The sequence below is a fragment of the Panthera tigris genome, chromosome B1 (genome assembly GCF_018350195.1).
Source record: "Panthera tigris isolate Pti1 chromosome B1, P.tigris_Pti1_mat1.1, whole genome shotgun sequence".
NCBI lineage: Eukaryota > Metazoa > Chordata > Mammalia > Carnivora > Felidae > Panthera > Panthera tigris.
Window position 1 is genome coordinate 171861395 of NC_056663.1, and position 22929 is coordinate 171884323.

At 42.1% G+C, this 22929-nt stretch overlaps 3 protein-coding genes and 1 non-coding gene across 9 annotated transcripts in view; 3 read left to right on the forward strand and 1 right to left on the reverse strand.

Annotated features, from left to right (window-relative positions):
* Positions 1-22929, reverse strand: part of FAM114A1 (family with sequence similarity 114 member A1) — a 107780-nt gene that overhangs the window by 56573 nt on the left and 28278 nt on the right. For 4 of the 6 annotated variants that reach the window (XM_042984730.1, XM_042984729.1, XM_042984728.1 and 1 more), the window contains exon 2: positions 538-890. In XM_042984730.1, the coding sequence (XP_042840664.1) occupies positions 538-882 (345 nt within the window). In that variant the 5' untranslated portion in view covers positions 883-890. Of the gene's footprint in view, positions 1-537; positions 891-1665; positions 1939-11239; positions 11273-22929 lie in introns of those variants that run through there. The other 2 variants (XM_007098863.3, XM_042984727.1) reach the window with 2 other exon arrangements.
* LOC122238190 lies at positions 3076-3182 on the forward strand. The gene has a single exon (XR_006217152.1). It is a non-coding gene; the product is annotated as a U6 spliceosomal RNA (small nuclear RNA).
* Positions 20443-22929, forward strand: part of TLR6 (toll like receptor 6) — a 43488-nt gene continuing 41001 nt past the window's right edge. The window contains exon 1 of the mRNA XM_007098861.3: positions 20443-20529. The gene's annotated coding sequence lies outside the window, so the exon portion shown is untranslated. The remainder of the gene's footprint in view (positions 20530-22929) is intronic.
* The window catches only part of TLR1 (toll like receptor 1), a 47433-nt gene continuing 44955 nt past the window's right edge, over positions 20452-22929 (forward strand). The window contains exon 1 of the mRNA XM_007098862.3: positions 20452-20529. The gene's annotated coding sequence lies outside the window, so the exon portion shown is untranslated. The remainder of the gene's footprint in view (positions 20530-22929) is intronic.

The following is a 22929-nucleotide window of genomic DNA, read 5'->3' on the forward strand; positions in this document are numbered from 1 at the left end:
GAATGTTTAAGATCCCACAGTAGATCTGTAAATATGTGTTAAAATTTAAGTGGTATTAAAGAAACACTGACTTCTTTAGGGTGGAATCAGGCTTGTTAATAACTTGGACTCTTTATGTACAATATTTCAATATCTTCCATTTATTACCAAGTAGCTTAATATCTCACTAAGCTGCCTCCTGATTGCCTCGTCTATAAATTAAGGTTAATAATATCCATCTCAAAACCTCAAAGAACTGTCGTATGGAGTGAATTACCTGACCCGAAAGTGGCTAGTGGGGTTCCTGGCATAATGATGTGTCCAGTCATTGGTGGCTGTTATTAGTATTACTATAATCATCAAAATGCAAATAACATAATGACCAATTATTCTCATGTATGCCTTTTCTCACCACCCAACACACTTTTGATGACAGAGGTGATGCCATAGTATATTCTGAATCCCCAACCCCCACCCACGGAGCTTGGCACAAATCTGTGCCCACGGTAGGTGTCGATAAGAACTCAGGTTGAACCGAATCAAATGAACCGCTCCTACCGGATTACTCTGCTCTTTCAGGGGTATTTCAGATCCAGGTTCTGCCTCGAGGCTGACGGAGTCAATGCATTCAGCAAGCGCATCCTCAGTCACTTCTCCATTGGGGGGATGCTGCGTGGCACTGGGGTGTTGGGGCTCAGGGTGCTGAGTGCTTGCAGTCTCTGCACACTGAATGGTTGCATTTTCATGCCCATCTCCTGTGGCGTCAGCTGGTGTTGGCTCATTTGGAATCGTAGCTGAATCACAGTGTGCTTCTGTCTCTTTGGGTAAAAACTTGCTATTGGGCATCTTGGTAATTTCTGCTTTGTCTCCAGTGGCTGAGGTGTCACCCGCATCGTCAGACATTTTAATATCTGTCAACATGATTACAAATACTTTCTGCTTTAATCGGAATTGCTAAACTTTATTCAAAGCCCCCAATAATTAAATCTGGTAGGAGTAAACTTTCTTCTACCAATAAGAAACTTTACATAACCTTGGAGTAGGCTGTATAATGGCCCCCACAGGTTATCTACGTCCTGTTCCTTGGACCCTGTGAATGTTACCCTACACAGCAAAAGGGATTTCACATATATGGTTAAATTAAGGATCTTGAGATGGAGATTATCCTGGGTTATTTGGATGGGTCCTAAATGAAACCATAAGTGTCCTCCAAGAGAGGCAGAAGGAAATATGATTACAGAGAGGAAAAGGTGAGGAGAGAGCAGGAGCAGAGATTGGGGTGATCAAGACGAAGGAGGGGCCGTGAGCCAGGCCAAATATGGGCGGCCACCAGAAGCTGAAAAAGTCAAGGAAACCTTTCTCCCCTCAGAGATGCCAGAAGAAACCAGGCTTACCAACACCTTGACTTTAGCCCAGTGAAAACCAGTTTGGGACTTCTGACCTCCAGAACTGTAATAGAATAAATCTGTGTTGTTATAAGCCACTAAGTTTGTTGCAATTTGTTACAGCAGCAATAGGAAACTAATGCAACTGTGCAATGCTATCTCCAAACTTTCATGGATCTTGTACCTGGTATGCAGGGATATGTATATGGGAACTATGAGTATTATCTGTGTCTGTGAAATTACTTAATATCACTGTATTAATTACAATCACAGCAATAATGAGAATAAGCATAGAAAATACCTGAGAGCTGATCAAAAATGACTTGACATTTAGCTTTGTGATGTCATCAGAGATTCACATTGAGAAAGCAACATATACACATAAGTGTGCTTTGTTGGACACCAGCTGGTGAAGGCCTGGGTTCTGCTGGACAATAGTTGACACAGGGAAACACAGGATGAATTGGAAGGGAAAGAAGTAAGGTATTAAGTCAAATGAGGAATGTCACTATTATGAAATTACCTACAAAGCAGAAAACTCTTTACCAAGTTTGCAAGCTAGTGTGTCATGTAGAACAGCACCGTTCAACAGAACTCTTAAATGATTTAATTTTATATTTTACATAGGCATGTGTGGCTAGTGGCTACCTTACTGGACAGTACAGATCTAAAAGGCTAGCTCAAGATGATAATTTTCATTTTTTAAAAAAATTAACAAATTTTTATTTGAGAGAGAGAGAGAGAGAGAGAGAGGACAGGGGAGAGGGGTAGAGGGAGAGATAGAATCTCAAGCAGGCTCCATGCTCAGCATGGGGCCTGACATGGGGCTCAATCCCACAAGCCTGCGATCATGACCTAAGCTGAAATCAAGAGTCAGACACTCGTGGGAGGGGGGATGAGCTAAATGGGTAAGGGGCACTAAGGAATCTACTCCTGAAATCATTGTTGCACTATATGCTAACTAATTTGGATGTAAATTAAAAAAATAAGAAAATAAAATAACGGTGGAAAAAAAAAAAAGAGCCACTCAACCAACTGAGCCACCCAGTTGCCCCAAGATGATAATTTTCTTAGGCTAAAATGAAAACACAGAGTTCTCACTACACCAGAAGTCAAGTCTCAGTCAAATCAGTGAGTATTTTTGTCGACCTCGGTGTTTACCAATTGGTCAAAACCTCAAGTTGTCACGAAAGCCACAGTATGTAAGAAACCACTTAACATACTGGCCAAATGGAGGTACGGGCTTAGGATCATGTGCACATGTAGCCCTCTTGTCCCCTCACATAGCCATTCCCATGGCTGTTGTCTGGCTGTTACCTTTCCTTGTACTACATTCTCTCCCTTGGTGAATCACATTCCTTTCTCACAGTTTCACACACCACTCTTATGTCGTGAGTTTCAAATATCTACCTCATTCCATTGAGATGGAAAGTAATTTAGTGGCTTCCAGGGACAGAAGGGAAGGGGAATGAGGAGGGAATGACTGCTAATGGGTATGGATTTCTTTTGTCCACAAGGAAAATGTTCTAAAATTAGATCGTGGTAATGGCCATACAACTGTGTGAATATATGAAGACCACTGAACTTTCAAATTCCTTTGAGTGAATTTTGTGGTAGGTGAATCATATCTCAATATATTAAGGATATATATAATACATATAACCTATTGTGTTACATGTTAATAACGCTGTTAATAAAAAAAAAAATTCTAGCGCTCGCTTCGGCAGCACATGTACTAAAATTGGAACAATACGGAGAAGATTAGGACGGCCCCTGCGCAAGGGTGACACGCAAATTCATGAAGCTTCCATATTTTTAAGAAGATGTGGTTCATATATACAATGGAACACTACTTAGCAATGAGAAAGAATGAAATCCTGCCATTTGCAGCAACATGGCTGGAACTGGAAGGTATTATGCTGAGTGAAATAAGTCAGTCAGAGAAGGACAGATAGCATATGTTTTCACTCATGGGGATCTTGAGAAACTTAACAGAAAGACATGGGGGAAAGAAAGGGGGAAAAATAGTTACAAACAGAGAGGGAGAGAGGCAAACAAAAAGAGACTCTTAAATACACAGAACAAACTGAGGGTTGATGGGGGGGTAGGGGAGAGGGGAAAGTGGGTAATGGACACTGAGGAAGGCACTTGTTGGGATGAGCACTGGGTGTTGTATGGAAGCCAATTTGACAACAAATTATATTCATAAAAAAAATTCTACTTCTGGATAAGTAGTTCTAATGGGCAGCTGGACAACTGTTCCCATCCAAAAGGAAACCTGTGGTCTTATTGTTAATACTAGTTCTTCCTGTTGACTTTTGTGTTCCTTTTAATGGTGCCTAGATTTTCCCTATAACCTAAGCTTAAAACCTCAGCGCTGTCATTAACTAAACCTTCACTCTCTCAAGAATATGTAATATCGATACCTATCATTATTGAGCACCTATTAAGTCTAGGCTCCTTACATGTATTCTCTCCTGTGAGTTAGATATTATGAGCTCTATTTTACAGACGAGGCAACTGAGGCTCAGAAGTCACACTTTCAGTGACATATTTGAGATTTGAACCATGTCAGAGCCCAACTGCAGTGCCACCAGCCTCTTCTCTCCCAGTGCCCAAATCCTAGAGGCTCTTTATTCAGAATTTATGCCTTTTCTTTTATTTTTACTTCTATTCACTGCCACCACTCTAGATCAGGGTCTCATTATGGTTCATGTTGATGACTTCAACATTGGACTCAGATCTCTACTGTCACTCTCCCTTTCGCTTCCCCATCCCTCACCCTCCTGTTCATACATCCTTAGGGGTTTCCCACTTACTATTGGGAGGAGGTGAGAAGCTTCAGCTGGCATCCAAGCACCTCTGTACTCTGTTCCCACTGTGTGTATCTCCCACCATTCCCTTCCAAAACCTGGACCAAGACAATGTAAGTATCCATGCAATGCCTGACATTCACAAAAGACCCTCATGTGGCTGTTGGTTCAATACGTTGTCTTAACACATTCAAGACCCAGTTAAGTACTGCCTCCATTCTTTGTTCTTCCCAACTGGATAGAATTTTTCTTCCTCTGAACTGCCAGAGTGCTTTGCATCTACCTCACCTTGGACAGTTATACTTGCCTTTGGTTTAGAGTCACTTGAGTGTTTTCCTATCACAGTATATTGTAAATTCTATGAACACAAGGAGCTCCCGTGTTTTGTTTTCAGATTTTATGCAGCACTTAACATGGTTGTTTGAACCTAGTGGGAAGCTCAACAAATATGAGTGTTGTTTGATGAATATTTTCAGAGACTTGAGATTAAAATGTAATTTGAATTTGTGTTTTTGTATTTTGGGGGCAAATACCCAGTAGTACGATAACTAGATTGAAGGTGTACCCCTATGTTTATAGCAGCATTATTTACAATAGCCAAACCAAGAAAGCAGTCCAAGTGTCCATCAGTAGATTTATGGATAAAGAAGATGTGGCATATATATACTTACATAACTCAACCCCCCAAAAAGAATGAAATCTTGTCACTTGCAACAACTACCTGGATAGAGCTACAGAGTATGATGCTAAGCGAAATAAGTCAGTCAGATAAAGACAAATACTGTATGATTTCACTCACATGTGGAATTTAGGAAACAAACCAAACAAGCAAAGAAAAAAAGAGAGTGAGAGAGACAAACCAGGAAACAGACTCTAGAGAACTGATGATACCAGAAGGGAGGTGGATGGGGGACGGGTTAAAAAGGTGATAGGGATTAAGGAGGGCACTGGCCATGATGAGCACCAGTGATGTATGGAATTGTTGAATCACTATATTGTAAACCTGAAACTAATATAACTCTGGATGTTAACAATATTGGAATTAAAATTTTTTATTTATTTATATTTTTTATTACTATTTAAAAAAATTTTTAATGTTTATTTATTTTTGAGAGAGACAGAGACAGAGTGAGAATGGATTAATGGCAGAGAGAGAGGGAGACACAGAATCCAAAGCAGGCTCCAGGCTCCACACAGAGCCTGACGCGCGGCTCGAACTCACCCGTGAGATCATGACCTGAGCCAAAGTCAGACGCTCAACCGACTGAGCCACCCGCACGCCCCTAAAGTTTTTTTAAATGTAATTTGAAATGAAAGCAAACAGAAAATGCCTTTACCCCATTTACTACTCAAGAGCTATCTTACAGCTAATGGTTCCAAATGATCCATATCGTCTTTCTTTTGTTCCTTAACCTCCAGGTTAACTAAGTTAGAACGTTTTCTTTTATTTTTCTAAAGTTTATTTATTTATTTTTAGAAATAGTGCAAGCAAGTGAGGGGCAAAGAAAGAGAGAGAATCCCAAGCAGGCTCTGCACCACCAACATGGAACTTGACCACTGGGCTGGAACCCACGAACCACGAGATCATGATCTGAGCCAAAGTCAAGAATCAGACACTTAACCGACTGAGCCACCCAGGTGCCCCTAGAAGGTCTCCTTTTAAATAAAAATCCTTGGGTTCAGTAATAACACTCCTATAAACAAGTCTATAGGTGGGAATAGCAAAAAAAAAAAAAAAAAATGCATACTTCCCTTTAGCTGGTATATAAAGTTTAGGATATTTAAGGTTGGAGATGGTGTGTCAATGACTAGCCAATGCCTAGTTGAAATAGTAAAGAATGAAACAAGGCCACTGCCCAGAAAAGGCAGTTGCTGTGGCTCGTGGGAGGAAGGCAGAACTGAGTGATGGTACTTGAAAAGCTGCTGTCCTTTTGTAAACAAATAAAATCTTCTTGAAAATCTCAGAGTCAGGACTGGGTTAGGGCTGGGGGTTGGCAAACTATAGCCTGCTGGCCAGATTGTGCCCTCCGCCTGTTCTGGTAAATCAAATTTTATGGGGACACAGATACGTTCATTTGTTTACGTACTGTCTGTGGCTTCTCTAGCACTACAACAGCTGAGTTGAGTAGCTGAGACCATATGGCCCATAAAGTCGCAAAGCCTAAAATATTTACTATCTGGCCTTTTACAAAAATGTTTGCTGACCCATGGTCTAGAACATTGCTTGGTTTCCATGATCTAGAAATTTTTGTTTTAATTTGTCCTATCCTTGCCTGGGTCCTAGGGGCATTAGGAGAATGGCCCTGTGAATAAATGATGCTTCAACATCACTTTTGTTCCCATTTTTTATTCATCAGTAGCTGGCCATAGACACTGTCTGATATTTTCATTTCTTTGTAAGGTAATTTGAAAATCCTTATTATTAATCTGGATTATTAAGGCACTCCAAACTATTTCACTTTTCTATAAACAGGGACGTAAGGATAAACCTGGCTATAATAAATGTTCATGGGCAAATAAAAAGTGTTTTTTTGTTGTTGTTGTTGTTGATTCTGCTTTGCCCTAAATGTGTTGCAGTGCTGTTCGTAATGTACTCTAAAATACCTCTGCATATATCGTGTGACATGCATGCAGGTTTGCTGCAATTTACAGCCTAGGGGTGGCTGGTTAACACCGCAGTGCCCTATTCAGGAATGTCCTCTCCAGAAGACTTGAGTTAGCATTCAAAATCTGTAATTGGGTGTCCACTTCTAGAGACGGTTTAACCATCATCCCCTTTAATCAGAACCCCAGGATGTGCTAATTAGCACAAGGGATATTAGAAGCCATTTTTCACCAGTGAAACAGAAGATGCCTGAGATATGTGGATTGGCAACTAATAACATACAGGTGCAATCCGCCCTTCTATTACCAGGGCATAAGATTCTATTGGGTTCAGCAGTTTAGTGGTCTTTGAGAGAGAGATCTTCTAGTTATGCTTTTCGGGAGAACCCCAAAACCTGACTGGGTTAGCTGAGTCCTGCCTGTAGAGCAGTCCATGCCAGAGGCCTTAAAGGTCAGAGAGCTTGGACTTCATCAAGCTTCTCAGAACAAGCTGATGGCCAAATTGCCTTAGGTCAATTGTAGAAAAACTGCAAAGACAGAAACCTCTCTTCCCTGGAGCTGCTCTGCATTCCACCAGCTACAGGAAGCCATTCCTTCAGAAATGCCCCAAATTAGCTATAAGGTATTGAACCCATACTGTTTAAAATATTTATGGACAACTTACAAGTTTCAAAAAGACTGTATTTTTACATCCGTTTAGAGAGTCAAAATGGTCACCATAATATTTACCCTACTTTAACTTCTTTTTTTAATGTTTATTTATTTTGAGAGAGAGAGAGAGAGAGAGAGAGAGAGAGCGAGCATGTGTAAGCAGGGGAGGGGCAGAGAGGAAGAAAGAGAATCCCAAGCAGGCTCCCCACTCTGAGCGCAGAGCCAATGCAGGGCTCAAACTTACGAACCGAGAGATCATGATCCAAGCTGAAATCAAGAGTCAGATGCTTAACTGACTGAGCCACCCAGGCGCCCTTTAACTTCTAATTGTATGTATCTTTAATCTATATTGACTTCTGCCTGTTACAGGTCTGTATTTTCTCTAAACCAGAACCAAAACCAAAAATTGTTTCCATTTGTTTGTTCTGATAGACCTTTGTCTACTCTGGGTGTTATGATAGGAGAGATGAAATCAGTTTTAACACTGTGCCCTCTTATCTGAGGCCATTAGAAACTGTTGTGTTTTAAATAGAAAGCTGTGTCTGCACAGTGACTGTCAGAGTGCACCAGGACCACAGCTGTGATACGCACTGTGTTTCCTAGGACAGTCCCCATGTCGGCCTGGGGGCCCCAGAAGCAATCAGACTTATAAATCTCTCCTGATTTATGGTTTGGAACATTGATCACTGCAGCCATGTCTTGTGGCTTTGATGCTAGCAAAACTGAACCCAGAGAAACAAGGAGGCTTCTTTAGAACACTTCAAGGAGAGGAAGAGTGGCATATAAAGGAGCCTTTGTAGGCTGGGAATAAGTTAGTTTTTCATGAGTAAATTCATTCATCACCTAAAATGCTCCCAGAACTATGCTAGGTATTGGAGCAGCAACATCATAGGCTCCAAAAATAAGTTTAAAGAGGGAAGCCATGACTACTATCCTTCAGAAAATGAATAATCTGTTTTCATTTTATTCCTGGTCAATGAAGGTCCAGGAAACAACTTCAGCTAACATGAAATGGGTAAATGATGACAAAAAACGGCACATCCAATAAGGGAACGATGTGCCCGAATTAGACTGACCTTGTGCAAGGGAGAACCTTGAAAATGGTTTTGCTATGGTTACTCAGGCATGATAGGATCAGAGTATGTGCAAATGCCCAGTATCAGGAAGGAATTCTAGATAATCAGGATGAATGTGTGGCTGGGCTAGGAGGCAGCATGGAGGAATAGTGGGGGGAGAGAGAGACAGTATTCTGAGGTGGAAAGAGCATGCCCTGGCCCCACCCTCTCTTTGTGGGTACACAACGCACTCTCGGTGGGCTTCCTCACTTCCTGCTCTTAGACAAACTGGACAAAATGACCTGGATACTTGGTTCCCGAACACCAAAAACGGCAGGACTGGGACCAGTTCCTGATGATAGAGAAAAATGAGGACAAGATAGCAAGTTTTTTTGTCAATCTAAATTTATTAAATTAAAGGACTGCCTTCATCTTGCAAGTTTAGCCTGCGTGCTTTCCTTGGTATTAAAATGTCTTTCATTTTATGAAATAGTAGTGCAGGGGATAGATTTTTTTAAATGGTCTCATTTGGCAAGATATGAGTTTGGTAACAGGATAGACTGTAAAATCACTGCCCCCAATTTTATAAAGGGGCTGGGGTGCCTGGGTGGCTCAGTCACTTAAGCATCTGACTTTGGCTCAGGTCATGATCTCACAGTTCGTGATTTCGAGCCCCGCATTGGGCTCTGTGCTGACAGTTCAGAGCCTGGAGCTTGCTTTGGATTCTGTGTCTCCCTCTCTCTCTCTGCCCTTCCCCTGCTCACACTCTGTCTTTCTCTCTCAAAAAATTAAAAAAAAAAAGTTAAAAAAAATTTTTTAAAGGGGCTGGTCAGTGAAGGAGCAGGAACAAAAAACCTCTGCATGAGAGGTTAATCAGCTTATAAGAGTTCTCCACCTATGGAGCTTAACAAGTGGTGGGCCCGAGCCCCAGCCTCTTTTTCCTCTGGTCTAGCCTCCACCTGTCTCCTACGTATTTTTCTGAAACACAGATGGGACCTACTTGCTCTCGTTTAAAAACCATTAGGTTGAAACACCTTTGCATGACATCTGTGAGCCTTCATAATTCAGCTCCCATCTCTCCACCTCTTGTAACTCTTAATACACCCTACACTCGCCTCACCAGACTTCCCATCATTACCAACAAGCCTGTAAACATTCCCACATCCTTGCCTTTGCCTATCTGGTTCCTCTGCCTGGGCTGCCCTACCTTCAACTGCTTTGCAAACTCCTATTTGTCTCTCCATGTCTAGTGTATTTCTTACTCTGAAATTTTCCTTAATTTGCCCCACTCTTTCCAAAAAACTAATTGCTCCCTCTTCCATGCTGTATGTGTGTGTGTGAGAGAGACAGTGATACTTTGCACTAACTTCTATGGCATTTATAAGGAGTATTTGTTTCTGTGTCATTTTCTCCTCCAGGACTGTGACCAGCAAGCACTTAGCTTGGTTTCTAACCCTCAGATGTTTACGGAATTGAAATATATTGTTTGATATTGATTAAGGAAGAATATTTGATATATGCTGGACTTCTAAATAAAGGGCTACCTATATGAACTGAATCTCTGATTTTCTAGAAGGCCCCCATTCACCCTCAAATTCCTTCTGCACTGGCTTGTGCTTCAAATACCACCCTGGAAGTTTCATTCCTTCGCTCAAAGCTTACAATGTAAGTAAGCAGTTAGCAGATTCTTTCCTGAGCTCAGGTTCTGAGGGAGGAAAGGACAGAGAGAACTGGGAATGAATATGGGTGAGGTCAGAAAGGGGCACTAGGAGGAAAAGAGGACAGAAAGAGGCCTCTGAACAGACAGGCTGTCTCCTTAGTTATCTCAAATTGGAGTTCAAGAGAGACTGATTTTAGAAGCCACCTGCTTGTAACTCTAATTCTCAGGATGGGAATTGATGGGATGAATGGGGCACAGATACTGCTTTTAGCCCAGACAGAGATGTCTTCCTACTCTAGGAAAGGACGGTGAAGTTCAGGTGCCAGATCTGAGATGGCTGGAAATACTCACCAGAATCCATGGTGGAAGATCAGTGAGTGAGTGCGTGGGGGGCTGGGGAGGGGCGGGGGGCAGGGGGTAGGCTCCGCCTGGGGGATGTGAATCCAGGTAGCACTAGTTTAGGGTGTTGGCTGGGGTGGAAGAGCGTGTGAAGCTGAAGGAAGAGAGATGCTGAAGTTGGCTGGGAGGTCAAGGCCAGAGCTCGGTTTTCCGGGGCCAAGGACAGGCGAACCCCAGGATGGAGGACTTTGCCTTATGGGGAGCTGCTCCCTCTGTGCCCCTGGCGGCAGGGATCCTGCAGCCTCCTCTGACTCGGACCTGGGGCACTGGAGAAACTTTTTCAGACTTGCTTGGTGCCGCGACCGGATACTTTGAGAACACAAGGCAGTCTCCGCGGAGGTTCAGGCCGGCCGAGGGGGCAGACCCCGAGTGCGGGCGTGTGGGTGTGTGCATGAGCGTGGACCCGGAGCGACACACACTCACACACACACACTCACACGCCCGCACCCACACAGGGCCCTCGGCCGCGCCTCCCGCGCCTCCCCAGACCTTCAACCCCCAAGTCCGGTCCTCCCGGGTCCCGCGCGCGGTGCCAAGTCCCTGTCGATGGCTTCCCACTAAAGCGGAGGGCAGAATTTGGGGACCAGGACAAGGAGAGACGGCAGGGTCTGCCCACCACCCAGATGCGGCTGTCCTCGCACTCCCCCGCCCTCCCGGGGAAGGGGAAGGGGAGAGGGTGCCCGGGGCTCTTACCGCTCCGGCGGCCGAGTGCGCGCGGGAGCGCCGGGCGGGTCCCGCCCCGCCACGTCGGCAGGGCCGGCGGGGACGCGGCCGGAGGGCGGGCCCGGAGGGGGGACAAGGGGGCGGCCGGCCGAGCTGCCCCGCCCCGCGGTCGGCCCAAGCGGAGCCCCGCCCCCGCGGGCGCCCCGCCCCAGCGCCCGAGCGCAGCCGAGGCGCCCAGGCACCTTCTTCCTCCGGGCCCGGATCCTCGCGGGATAACTAGGCTTTTCCAGCCCTGTGCCCGCAGGAATAGCCGGACGGACGCCCACCCCCACCCTGGGCGGGTCTTGGGGTTCTCCGCATCCATTTCCTACCTTTAAAAGTGCCGGAAAACCCTGCGGGCAGTTTCCCCGGGAAGGGATCGCTCAAGTTCGGCCAGAGTTTTTGATGCCTCGATTGTGCGTTAAACAGCTTTCCCTTACCTTGTTTGTGGGAGTGTCATTTGATTTAAAATCGGCCAACTAAACAAAAAACACTTTCTAGAAGGCCAGTTTGGAAATGGGGATCAGAATTCAAAAGCAGTAGCTTTGGCCCAGGAGTTCCACATCTGCGAATTTGTCTTAAGCCAATGTGCCAGTATATATGTGCAAGGATGTTTATTGCGGTTGTTTGTGCCCGAGAAAACCCGGTCATAATCTGTCCCACAATAAAGGATTGGTGAAGTAAACCATAGCATCTTCAAACAATCAGATATGTTGTAGCCATTAAATATTATAACTCTACATCCGATTTGTTGGCAGCAAAGAAGGCAGGCCATAGCCGAATATTAAGTGTAGGGCAGGGGAAGTTTACAAAAGTGTCATGTATGGTATAAACCTTCTCTTGTAAATATATATACGTGTACATATATTTTATATAAGTTAGGGACAATGCAGTTTTAAAAACGGTGATTCGTTCTGAGTTCTGCAATTGTGAGTGTTAGCAGATTTTGTTTGAAAGGTGTGACAGGCGTGTTTCGGTGAACCATGGACGCAAACACCATGCTTGTGACTTCTGCGCCTAAGGACAGCAAGCACCTTTGCCACACCTGCCCTCCCTGCTGCGCTGAACCGTAGCCGCCGGATCAAACATTCCCTCTTCACGGCTGGTTTCCTTTTCGCCTTTGACCCAAACCACACCTTTCCGATAACAGAATACGGGGCAAGCAACTCCAGCAACAGGTTTTGTTGCTGACTGCAAATTATGCCCTTTTACTGAAATGCTGCTGCTTCTAAGCCCACCAGGATTTATTTCAAAAGTTGTTATTTTTTGCAACTTAAAATTTTTTTATTCATTAAAAATATTTGGGAGTATTAAAGAATAAAATATTCTTTAAGACATATAGGAAAGCAGAGAATAATATGACAAATGTTTGTATAAGAAAAAAGTAGATAATATTATGACAATATGAAGATTGAATAACTTTTCTTTTTTGTCATATTTATTTTAGAACCTTCTTTTATTTATTTATTTTTTTAAGTGTATTTATTTATTTCTTTAGAGAGAGAGGCAGTGATAGGGAGAGGGAGAATCCCAAGCAGGTTCTACGATATCAGCACAGACCCTAATGCAGGACTCAAACTCACCAACTGTGAGATCATGACCTGAGCCAAAACCAAGAGTTGGACCCTTAACGGCCTGAGCCACCCAGGTACCCCTAGAGCATTCTTTTAAAAGAAAAAAAAAATGTTACAGATATGTTTGAAATCTACTCCCTTCCATTCTTCACCTTCCCTGGAGGTCACCACTATCCTGCAGCTGTTGTGTATCCTCCCCACCCATATTTCTATACTGCACATCTCTTTATCCACAAATACTATATTTTTCAAAAATTTTAAATGTTTTTATTTTATTTTTGAGAGAGAGACAAAGCACGAACAGGGGAAGGGCAGAGAGAGGGAGACACAGAATCCGAAGCAGGCTCCAGGCTCTGAGCTGTCAGCACAGAGCCCCATGTGGGGCTGGAACTCACCGACCACGAGATCATGACCTGAGCTGAAGTCAGATGCTCAACCAACTGAGCCACCCAGGCACCCCTCAATGTTTTAAAATTGTATAAATAACATCCTATGTGCCATTATATTTTTGAGAATCATTTATGTTCATAAATTGTAGATCTAGTACATTCATTTTAAAGTCCTTATAGGATTCCATTGTACGATTATCCACAACTTATCAATTCCCCAATTGATGGACATTTAGTGTATTTCATGTTTCACTATTACACATAGTGCTGCAATGGCCTCCTTTGTGTATATTGTCTTATACTGCAGGCTAGAAATGGAATAGCCAGGTCACCTTTTTTTAGATACTTGAAATTGTCCTCCAAGTTGGTTCAACTGAGGGAAGCTGAAGGACTCCATAAAAATCTCCTTCTTGCTTTTTTTCTTGCTTCTATTCTTGCTAGTACCTGCACTCATACGTGTTCCTCATAGTACAAATAATGCATGCCCTCCTTGTAAGGGACAAGGAGTTAATGATTTCTTTAGTCTTCCAACACAATAGATAACATCTAAGAAAGGACTGGGAGAGAATGATCGGATAAACCCATCATGTGCCTATTCCAGACCATTGGTGCTAGACATCTCAATGCCAAGACCCTTTGGCTCCAAGGAATAAGTGAGTTATGGAGGATACCTGGACACTTGTCTTTCTTGTAACCAGTTCTTGGATGCCTGAGAGGACACATACACCAGACCACAGTCCTCAATAAAAACTTCAGGCCGGGAACAAAGAAGAGACTCTCCTTCCTTTTCCTTTCTGCGTCTTCCAGATGCTCTATCTATATGTGCACTGTCTCTGTATCATCAACAAACTCTGCTCTCACTCCATCCTGGCTATTTCTATCCAGTGTGTAGCCAAGGACCCTCTTGGCTGGTCCTGCGGGACCCCCTCTGGATCCATGGCCCCAGCCTGCCTACATCACAACCATTCATTAAACCCAACTTTTTTTTGAGTATGTGCCTAGATCTGCTCTAGCTGCTCTAGAACTTGCATTCTGTTGAAAAGGAGATAGACTCTAACTAGATAACATATCAGATGGTGGCATAAAGCAATGTATAGTGTCCATAGGTCTAGAATATCATGGGTGGGAGTAACCGTGGTCAGGGAAGGTCTTGACAATAAAGTGACATTTCAGTGTAGATTTTAAGGAAGTAAAGGAGTGAACAATGGTGATATGTGGGGACAGTTTCAGGCAGAGAGGACTGCAAGAGCAGTGTGGGGGCATGCTTGGTGCACTCAGAGAATGGTAATGTGGCCAGTGTGGCTGGAGCAGAGGGAGGATGGGGCAGAGTGGCAGGAATGAGGCCATCGAGATAGTGAAGTCTAAAAGATGAGGCAGATAAGGTAGTGCCTTGCAAACCATAATAGGGATTTTGGCTTATACTTTGAGTGAAATGAGAACCCTTACAGATTTTGAGTAGGAGTGTGCCGTGATTCTAGTGTCTGATTGTAATTGGGTTGGGATAGGGTGAAGGTTGGTGGGTAGCAGGAAGGACAGAAGCAGACAGACCAGTTAGGAAGTCATTACAGTTATCTGTGTGAGAGATGACTATGGTTTTGGCCACTTTGGAACGGTGGAGGGCACGAGGGGTGTTTTGCTTATGGAGACGTTTCAAAGAAAAGCCCAGCCAAATTTGCTCAAGGATTGGATGCAGACATGGAGGAAAAGAAAGAAGTCAAACATTAGTCCAAGGGTTTTGACCTGAATGACTGCAAGAACAGAAGTATCACTTATTGAGATCAGGAAGGATGCAAAAGGGACAGGTTTGAGGTTTGAGGTAGTGAAGATTCAAACACTTGAATTGCAACAAGAAAAGTTTAGCAAATGTTTAGCAGGCAGTTGGGTGTAAGAGTCTGGAGTTCAGGGGAGAAGTCTGGGCTGGAGATAGTAACTGGGGAGTCATCAGTAAATCAATAGTTTTGAAGCTATGAACCAGGATGAGAATGCACAGAGTTGCAGAAGAGAAGAGGCCCAGGACTGAGTCTTAGTTGTGCCAAGTCGGAGAGATAAGGAGAACCCAGAAGGAGACTGGGAAGGAATGCAGTGATTTAGCAAGAAGTTGGGAGGGAGGTGTATGCGAATGGCAATGGAGGAGGGGAGTATGGGGTCCCAGAAGCTAAGTAAGAAAACTTTTCAAGATCTTTTAACTGTGTTAAATACTGCCAATAGATCTGATGAAAACTGAGAATTGGTCAGTCCAATTGAAAATTGGATTTGGCAATGTGGACGTCATTGGTGACCTTAACAAGAATGATTTCTCTGGAGTGATAGAGGAAGAAACCTGATTGGAGTAGGTTTGAGAGAATGGAAGGAGACTTTAGAGACAGTGAGTACAACAACTCTTTCAAGGAGTTCTGGTGTAAAGGGGAGCAAAGATGAAGAGACTGAGGGTTCAAATATGAGAGAAGTTGTAGCATTATATGCTAATTAGAACCATATATTAGAGCAAAAAAAAAATGATGATGTAGTAGAGAAAAGATCATTGCAAGAGTGAGAGAGTGATTTCCTTGAGTGGGCAAGCAGGGATGGAAGTCAATGCTCAATGGGGAGGAAGCTCTTGACTGAGTTCATTCAGGTGAACAAAGGAAGACACGTACAACAGGTAGACACATACAAGTAGGCTAGTAGAGTCTTGGGGGAGGATGTGGAAATGCTCTTCTGGTTGCTTTGCTTTTCTGCATGAAAAATGAAGCATCATCAGCTGAGAGAGAGGAAGGAAGGGGGTGTTGGCAGCATAAGAGAGGAAAGGAGGTATAAGGGGAGAGTGAACAGGCTTAGGAAAGGGGGGTGGGTAGATAAGGTAGTAGGATTGCTGCTCCCTCTTGAGGTTGGGATCCAGCCATGAATTTCGAGTAAAACAGTCAGCGTGGGTATTTTCTCCAGCTTCATTGAGCTGCTCAGGCTCTGTGTAGTCCAGTGGTGAGTTGGATTTAACCTGGGTAGAGGAGAGTGGAATAAGGTAGCTGAGCGTAAACGTAGAGGGATGATTAAAAGGATGGATCATGAGCTTTCAGTCCAATGCAGTGGGGCTGAGGACTTGTTGGCAGCAGAGGGAGAGAATTAGAGGTCGTAGCTGGAGAGTGGGATGCTGGCAAGTGAGATTATGGAGAGGGTGCAGCCATTGGCAATAATAATATTTCGGGTATAATGAGGGGATGGATGGCTGAGGTGGGTTGCAGTATAAGATCATTAGCAGAGAGAATATCAAAGAACTAAGAAGCGGGGGGTGTGGAATGAAAGTATCTCTACATAGTTATTGGAATTACTAGAATTATGGCAGGGGTGGTATTGTACTTGGACGGTGAGCATTGCTGAAATACTCAGTGAATGAAGGAGTGATGGGACTCTGGGTGATTGCAACCAGGAGGGGTAGGTTTCAAAGACTGATCTGGAGGTAGCAGTGAGAGTCAAGGACACCTACATCATTTCCAGGCCGTGAGGTGTGAAGGGTGCAGCTGAGGAAAACGGGCCACTAGAGGGCGATGTGTTTAGAATGACATTTACATCTAAGTGCCCTGATCCTTCTGAACTGGATCACCTGGAGAGCTTTTAAAATAATACTGATGCCTGGTGCCATCCTGGACCACTTAAGTCAGAATCTCTGAACATGTATGAGAGTTCCTGTTTCCTCATGATCTGACCAGCATTTGGTATTAGATGTTTTAATTTTTGTCCATCCCAGGTGTGTACAATGGTGTCTCCTGGTTGTCTTGTTTTGTATTTTCCCATATTCTAGTAAGGATTCATTCCTTACTATATGTTGAATCTATTTCTTTTTACTTTTCTGTTATCCATCTGTTTATATCTTTGCTAATTTCCCACCATTGGGCTTATTACTCATTTTCCTATTGGCTTGTAAGAATTCCTAATATATTTTGGATATTAATACTTTTGTGGTTACATGTGTTGCAAATAATTTTTCTAGACTGTGACTTGTCTTTTTTTTTTTTTTAATTCAGCATATTTGGATTTTTTTTTAAGTTTATTTATTTTTGAGAGAGAGACAGAGCATGAACAGGGGAGGGGCAGAGAGAGGGGGCGACACAGAATCGGAAGCAGGCTCCAGGCTCTGAGCCATCAGCCCAGAGCCCGACACGGAGCTCGAACTCACGGACCGCTAGATCGTGACCTGAGCTGAAGTTGACGCTTAACCGACTGAGCCACCCGGGTGCCCCAGCATATTTGGATTTTAATACAAATTTTAAGTTATCAATTTTATTTTTAATGGTTTGTATATTTTATGATATAATTTTAATATAATCTGTTTTTAAAGCTGTTGATGGGGTGCCTGGGTGGCTCAGTCGGTTAAGCGTCTGACTTAGCTCAGGTCATGATCTCATGGTTCGTGAGTTCAAGCCCTGCATCGGGCTATCTGCTGTCAGCACAGAGCCCACTTTGGATCATCTGTCCCCCTCTCTGTGTGCCCCTCCCCAGCTCATGTGTGCGTGCATCCGCGCGCATGTGCGTGCTCTCTCTCTCTCAAAAATAAGCATTAAAAAAAAAATGTAAAGCTGTTGGTAAACAAAAGTAATTGTTGATTGATTTTTCCAGGGAAAGGAAGGCCAGTGTTTTAAAAAGTAAAAATCATCAAAATAATGTTTTGCTTCTCTATTGGGATAGTATATTTGCCATTTTTAGACTGTTATTTTACCTATCCCACTATGACACTTTTGTTTTTAAAAAATAAAACGAATGCATGCAAATAGTAATAAAAAATTCAAAAGGGACAAAAGAGCATAAAATGGTGAATATAAAGCTCTCTCTCTGTTGGTTCTTCTGCTCAAAGGTAACACTTTCTTAATTATCCTCTCAGAAAAAAAAAATATTTTTATGCATATATCAGCATAGGTATGTAGATTCTTGTATCAGTTTCCTGTGGCTATCATAACAATTTCCCATAAAATTGGGTGGCTTAAAACAGACATTCATTCTCTCACAGTTCTGGAGGCCAGAAGTCCAAAATCAAGGTGTTGACAGGGCTACCGGTTTCTGATGCAAAACTCCAATCTCTGCCCATTTTCTAGCCTGCTCCTCTCTCTCTCCTTCCCTCCTCTGTGTGTCTCTTAAGGATAGGTGGAAGGCAGGCTGGGGTAGTGCTGAAGCACACAGATGCTGGTGCTAGACTGCATGTGGATTCAAACCCCAGCCCCACCGGTGACCAGCACGCACAACATTGATTGGACAGTTACCTGATTGCTCCTCCCCCAGTTTAAGTGAGGCTAATGATAGTACTTAACAGCATCTTTATGAGGGTTAAGTGAGGTAATATTTGTAAAGCACTCAGAACAATGCCTGGCAAGGAGATAACCTAAGTAAATAGACCAGATTTTATGAAAATGATAGCACGCTCTCCATACACTTCTGCACCTTGCTTTTCTTCACTTATTAGTATATTCTGAAGTCTTTTCATCTCAACAAGGAAAAACGTAAGGCTTATATAGAATTCCAAAGCTCCTTAGTATTGTAACTTCTCTTGTGTTCCCTGTCCCACCCACTTTATATTCATTATCTTCCCTAAAAATCATAAGTACTCCCATTTTAGATAAATAAATGGAGTCTTTGTGAGATTAAGTAATTTGCCCAAGACCACACAGCTAGTATTTGGCATTGTGAGTTCCGCCCAGTATGATCTGTTCCTCTGCCGTCCTGTCTTCCATGTTACCTGACTTCTGTGGGTTTTGTCATGTCCTTAAAGATGTTTCTCAGAATTATAACAGCTCCGAATAGCAGCATTATGAAATGTCCTAGTGAGGGTTTGTTAAGTCATTATGCAATGTGACCAAATCTGCAGTGATGTGTCTGTGTGTGCGCACATGTTGTGTGTGTAAATACGCGTGTGTGTTTTCTTCAAGGCTTTAGTCCAGTGTTGCTTAAAACTCCCTTAAAACCCCAGCTGGCCCTTTTCTCCTCTGCCTGTTGCACAAAGCTGGTTTCCCAGTGTCACAGATACCCACTACTCCCTCGCTGTTTCCTTTGGTTGGTCCATCAGAGACCCATTGGCTCCTTGCTGACCCTCCCCACCTAAGAAGACTTCCTGTTATGTTTGATGACTAAGAATGAATAGTAAGAAGCTGGCCTTCGCTTCCTCCTGAAAGCAGAAGTGATTCTTATCCAAATGTCTCACTTCGTTATGGGTCAGACTGTAGGGTCTTAACTTGTTTTTTGTATAGATGAGGTAATGCCAGACAGTGATTATAGAATGGTTATTTAACTCATATGTTCATTTCTTTACATATTAGTCTTGATTAAGTGGAAAGTCTGGGGAATTGGATATCCTGGCTGCCTAAAGTATCTGGTTAACCAGACACCTTCTTTTTGTATTAACCTTTGTTGATTGTTCTAAAATTATTCTAAATGGCCTTTAGAAAATTGATTTTTAGTCCTGCAGCATCTGTGTTATTTATTATTCTAGAATTAAGAATTCATGCATTTAATAATACAAAATGTTGGGGGTGCCTGGGTGGCTCAGTCTGTTAAGCATCAGACTCTTGACTTCAGCTCAGGTCATGATCTCACAGTTCATGAGTTTGAGTCCCATGTCAGCCTCCTTGCTGACAGGGTGGAGTCTGCTTGGGATTCTAGCTCTCTCTCTCTCTCTCTCTCTGCCCCTCCCCCATTCTCTCTCTCTTTCTCTCAAAGTAAATAAACTTAAAAAGATAATAATACCCAATGTGGTCAGAATGTGGAGAAACAGGTTCACAACTTCCCCTAGATGTGGCTATATTATGTATCAACCACTAAACTTTCCTTGAAAGTTGATTTTTTAAAAAACAAATCTTGGACCTAAGCTAATTCTGCTTTAGAGTATCTCATCCAGCTAAAATAATGCTCCAAAATTGCTTGATAATGGTGGGTTGCAATGATTTTTGGAAATGTTAAATATCCTGATCATGGAAAACAGGCAGTATTCAATAACTTTCTCCTCTGGGTGACAATTTAACGTTCTGGCTGCACACTTTGCAGATAAACATTACCTTAGAAAAAGCATTTTTTTCTTCACACTGAAATTGTCCTAAGTCGTGTGCTCATACGAATTTAAAAATTGGATTACTGTTTTAGTCTGTAGCCCAGGAAAATCTGCTGGCCCACATGCTTGTCACGTGACTGTTGAAAGGGAAATTCCTGTCTAGGAGTAATTCCAGGAAGGTCCAACAGATGGCAGAAAACGGTTTCTATGGTCCTGCTCTACTTCCACGAAGGACACGCAGTTTGTCAAGCACTTTTATCTTCCTGATCACTTAGAAGTTACTTTCTCTTCTTCTGAGAAGGAAACACGTTGGTAAGTAAAAAGGCTTTTATGGCTTTTTCAAATTGTGGAATAATTACTTCATATATGCAGGAAAATATCAACAATTACATAGGAAACAGTTACTAAAAAATGTTTCTTTGAAATATTTGCAAGATGATTTTAGGTGTCTTTTTAAACATGTTGTGAACGTCCTTGGAATTCACAAGGCGGATAAAAAGTAGGGGGTCTTTTTATGACTGTCTTGAAAAGGTATAAAAATCACTAGCACTGCAGCCATAGTTCAGGGAAAAACAGGATGTTGGTTCTGTTTTCGTCTACATTTCTCATCACCTCTCTCCAGTTGCTCTCTTTCAGCGACATGCGCAGCAGTTTCTGCCGCTCCACAACTTACGTATTTTTATAGTAGGCACGGGCATTTGATCTTCCCCGCACACGGCACTGTATGTGTTCCTTGGTCTCTGTCACTAATGTAGAAGTATTTTGAAAGCAGTCTGTTCACGGTTCTATCCCTGGCTCCTGCCGCCTGGCACAGTGCTGGCACGTAGTGCCCTCTGAATAAACATTTATTAAATGGAGGAAGTGGCAGGGACGGGTCTAGCCCTGATTTCTTCCAGGTCTCTTATCTAAACGTTGACAAATAAAGCAGTGTCTTTCTTGCGTATTTGCTAACTTGACTACGGACTCACACTTAACCTCACTTAATATTTTTTCATCTTGTCTTTTTCATAGACTGAATTTTCATGGATCCTATCCACCACAGTTTCTTCCCCCTTGAAACAGGGCTTCTTCCATCTGTCTTTTTTCTCCCTCTTTTTATTTGATGCATGAAAGAAAAAAAAAACGTTTACCTTTTATCTCTCTTTACTTCCTTTTAAAACAAATGATGAACTCTGTGAACTTCTGCTCCCTTTTTTCCCCTCTCCTTTATTTTTCTTAAATAGAAAAGCTCCTGACTGGCTTGTTAAGTGTATACACGAGGAATCACTTGAGGATATAAATGCCCTTGGAGGAATATTTGTGTTTGGGGGGCAGGATGCTCACAGGGCAGCTGGTCAGCTTTCCGACCAGGTGGCTAAGTTTCAGTCCCCTGAACAGACACCGTGGAGGGACCTCTGGGTGGGTTCCCATCTACAGCGTCAACTATCTAGCATCGTGTGGAAGACGTTCTCTGTATATGTCGATATCCCAAATAATAAAGCATGCTTCTTTAAATATAAAATATTTTTACATTAGCTATATTTTGAGGTAAATCTTTTGAGTTAAAAACAGTTCAAAATTAAAAATTTTGCAAATATACACAAAAGTATAAGAAAGAAAATTAAATGTATCTATGATTCAGAGATGCAGAGATAATGACTGTTAACATCTGATATATTTCTCCCCATTCTTTTCCCCTAGGCTTTGTGTATTTTGTCAGATTTTATCACATTTTACAAAATTAGATCCTCCTACATGTACAATTTTGTATTCTCTTATTCACTTAACATTATATTATTTATAATTTATATTTAAAATAAATAGAAATAGAAATTATATTTATATAACATATTGCTTCAAAAATGCAATATTTGAGGCTGCATGCTATCCCATGTTATAGGTTTAATAATTGATGAAACTATTTTCTACAGTAGACATTATCATTTTTTTCAATTTCTCATCACGCCAAGAGCATTTTCATAGCAATGTTTTTAGGTGTATTTCTGATAATTCCTTTAGAAGAAAATTCTGAAAAGTGGGATTGCTAAATTAAGGGTAGGCATGTTTTTAAGGAACTTATATATGTGACCAAATTGTCCTTCAGAAAGGTTGTACTAATTTTTCATTTCTGCCAGTAGTAAACAAGAGTTCTTATTTTAGTCCCACTTGCCAACGCTGGCTGTTATACTTTTGAATATTTCAAATTTGGCAGGTAACAATAATACCTCTTTTTTTAATCTTTAAGAAATAAAAAATCCCATTTGATTCACTTTATCTTTTTACGGTTAAAAATCTTAAATTATAGACATCCTAACATTCCATCTGTAAGTGCTTCATTTTATATCTCTAAAAGAAGGACATTTTCCTACATGACCAAAGAACATTATAAAAAATTAACATTTATTATTTTTTAATAGAATCTAATACTGGGTTCATCTTAAAATCCTTTCTCCCCTTGTTACTCAAGTGCCTTCTTTGCTGGGTCTGTCTAAACTGATCATGATTCATCTAGATGTTATGTCCTATTTTGTTTTAATGTGCATTTTTAAAAATTGAAGTATAGTTGATATACAATGTTACATTAGTTTTAGGCATACAACATAGTGATTCAACAAGTCTAAATGTTATGCTATACTCACTATAAGTGTAGTTACCATCTGTTACCATCTGTCACCATAAAACCCTATTATAGTAACATTGACTATATTTCCTAAGCTGTACCTGTTATCACCT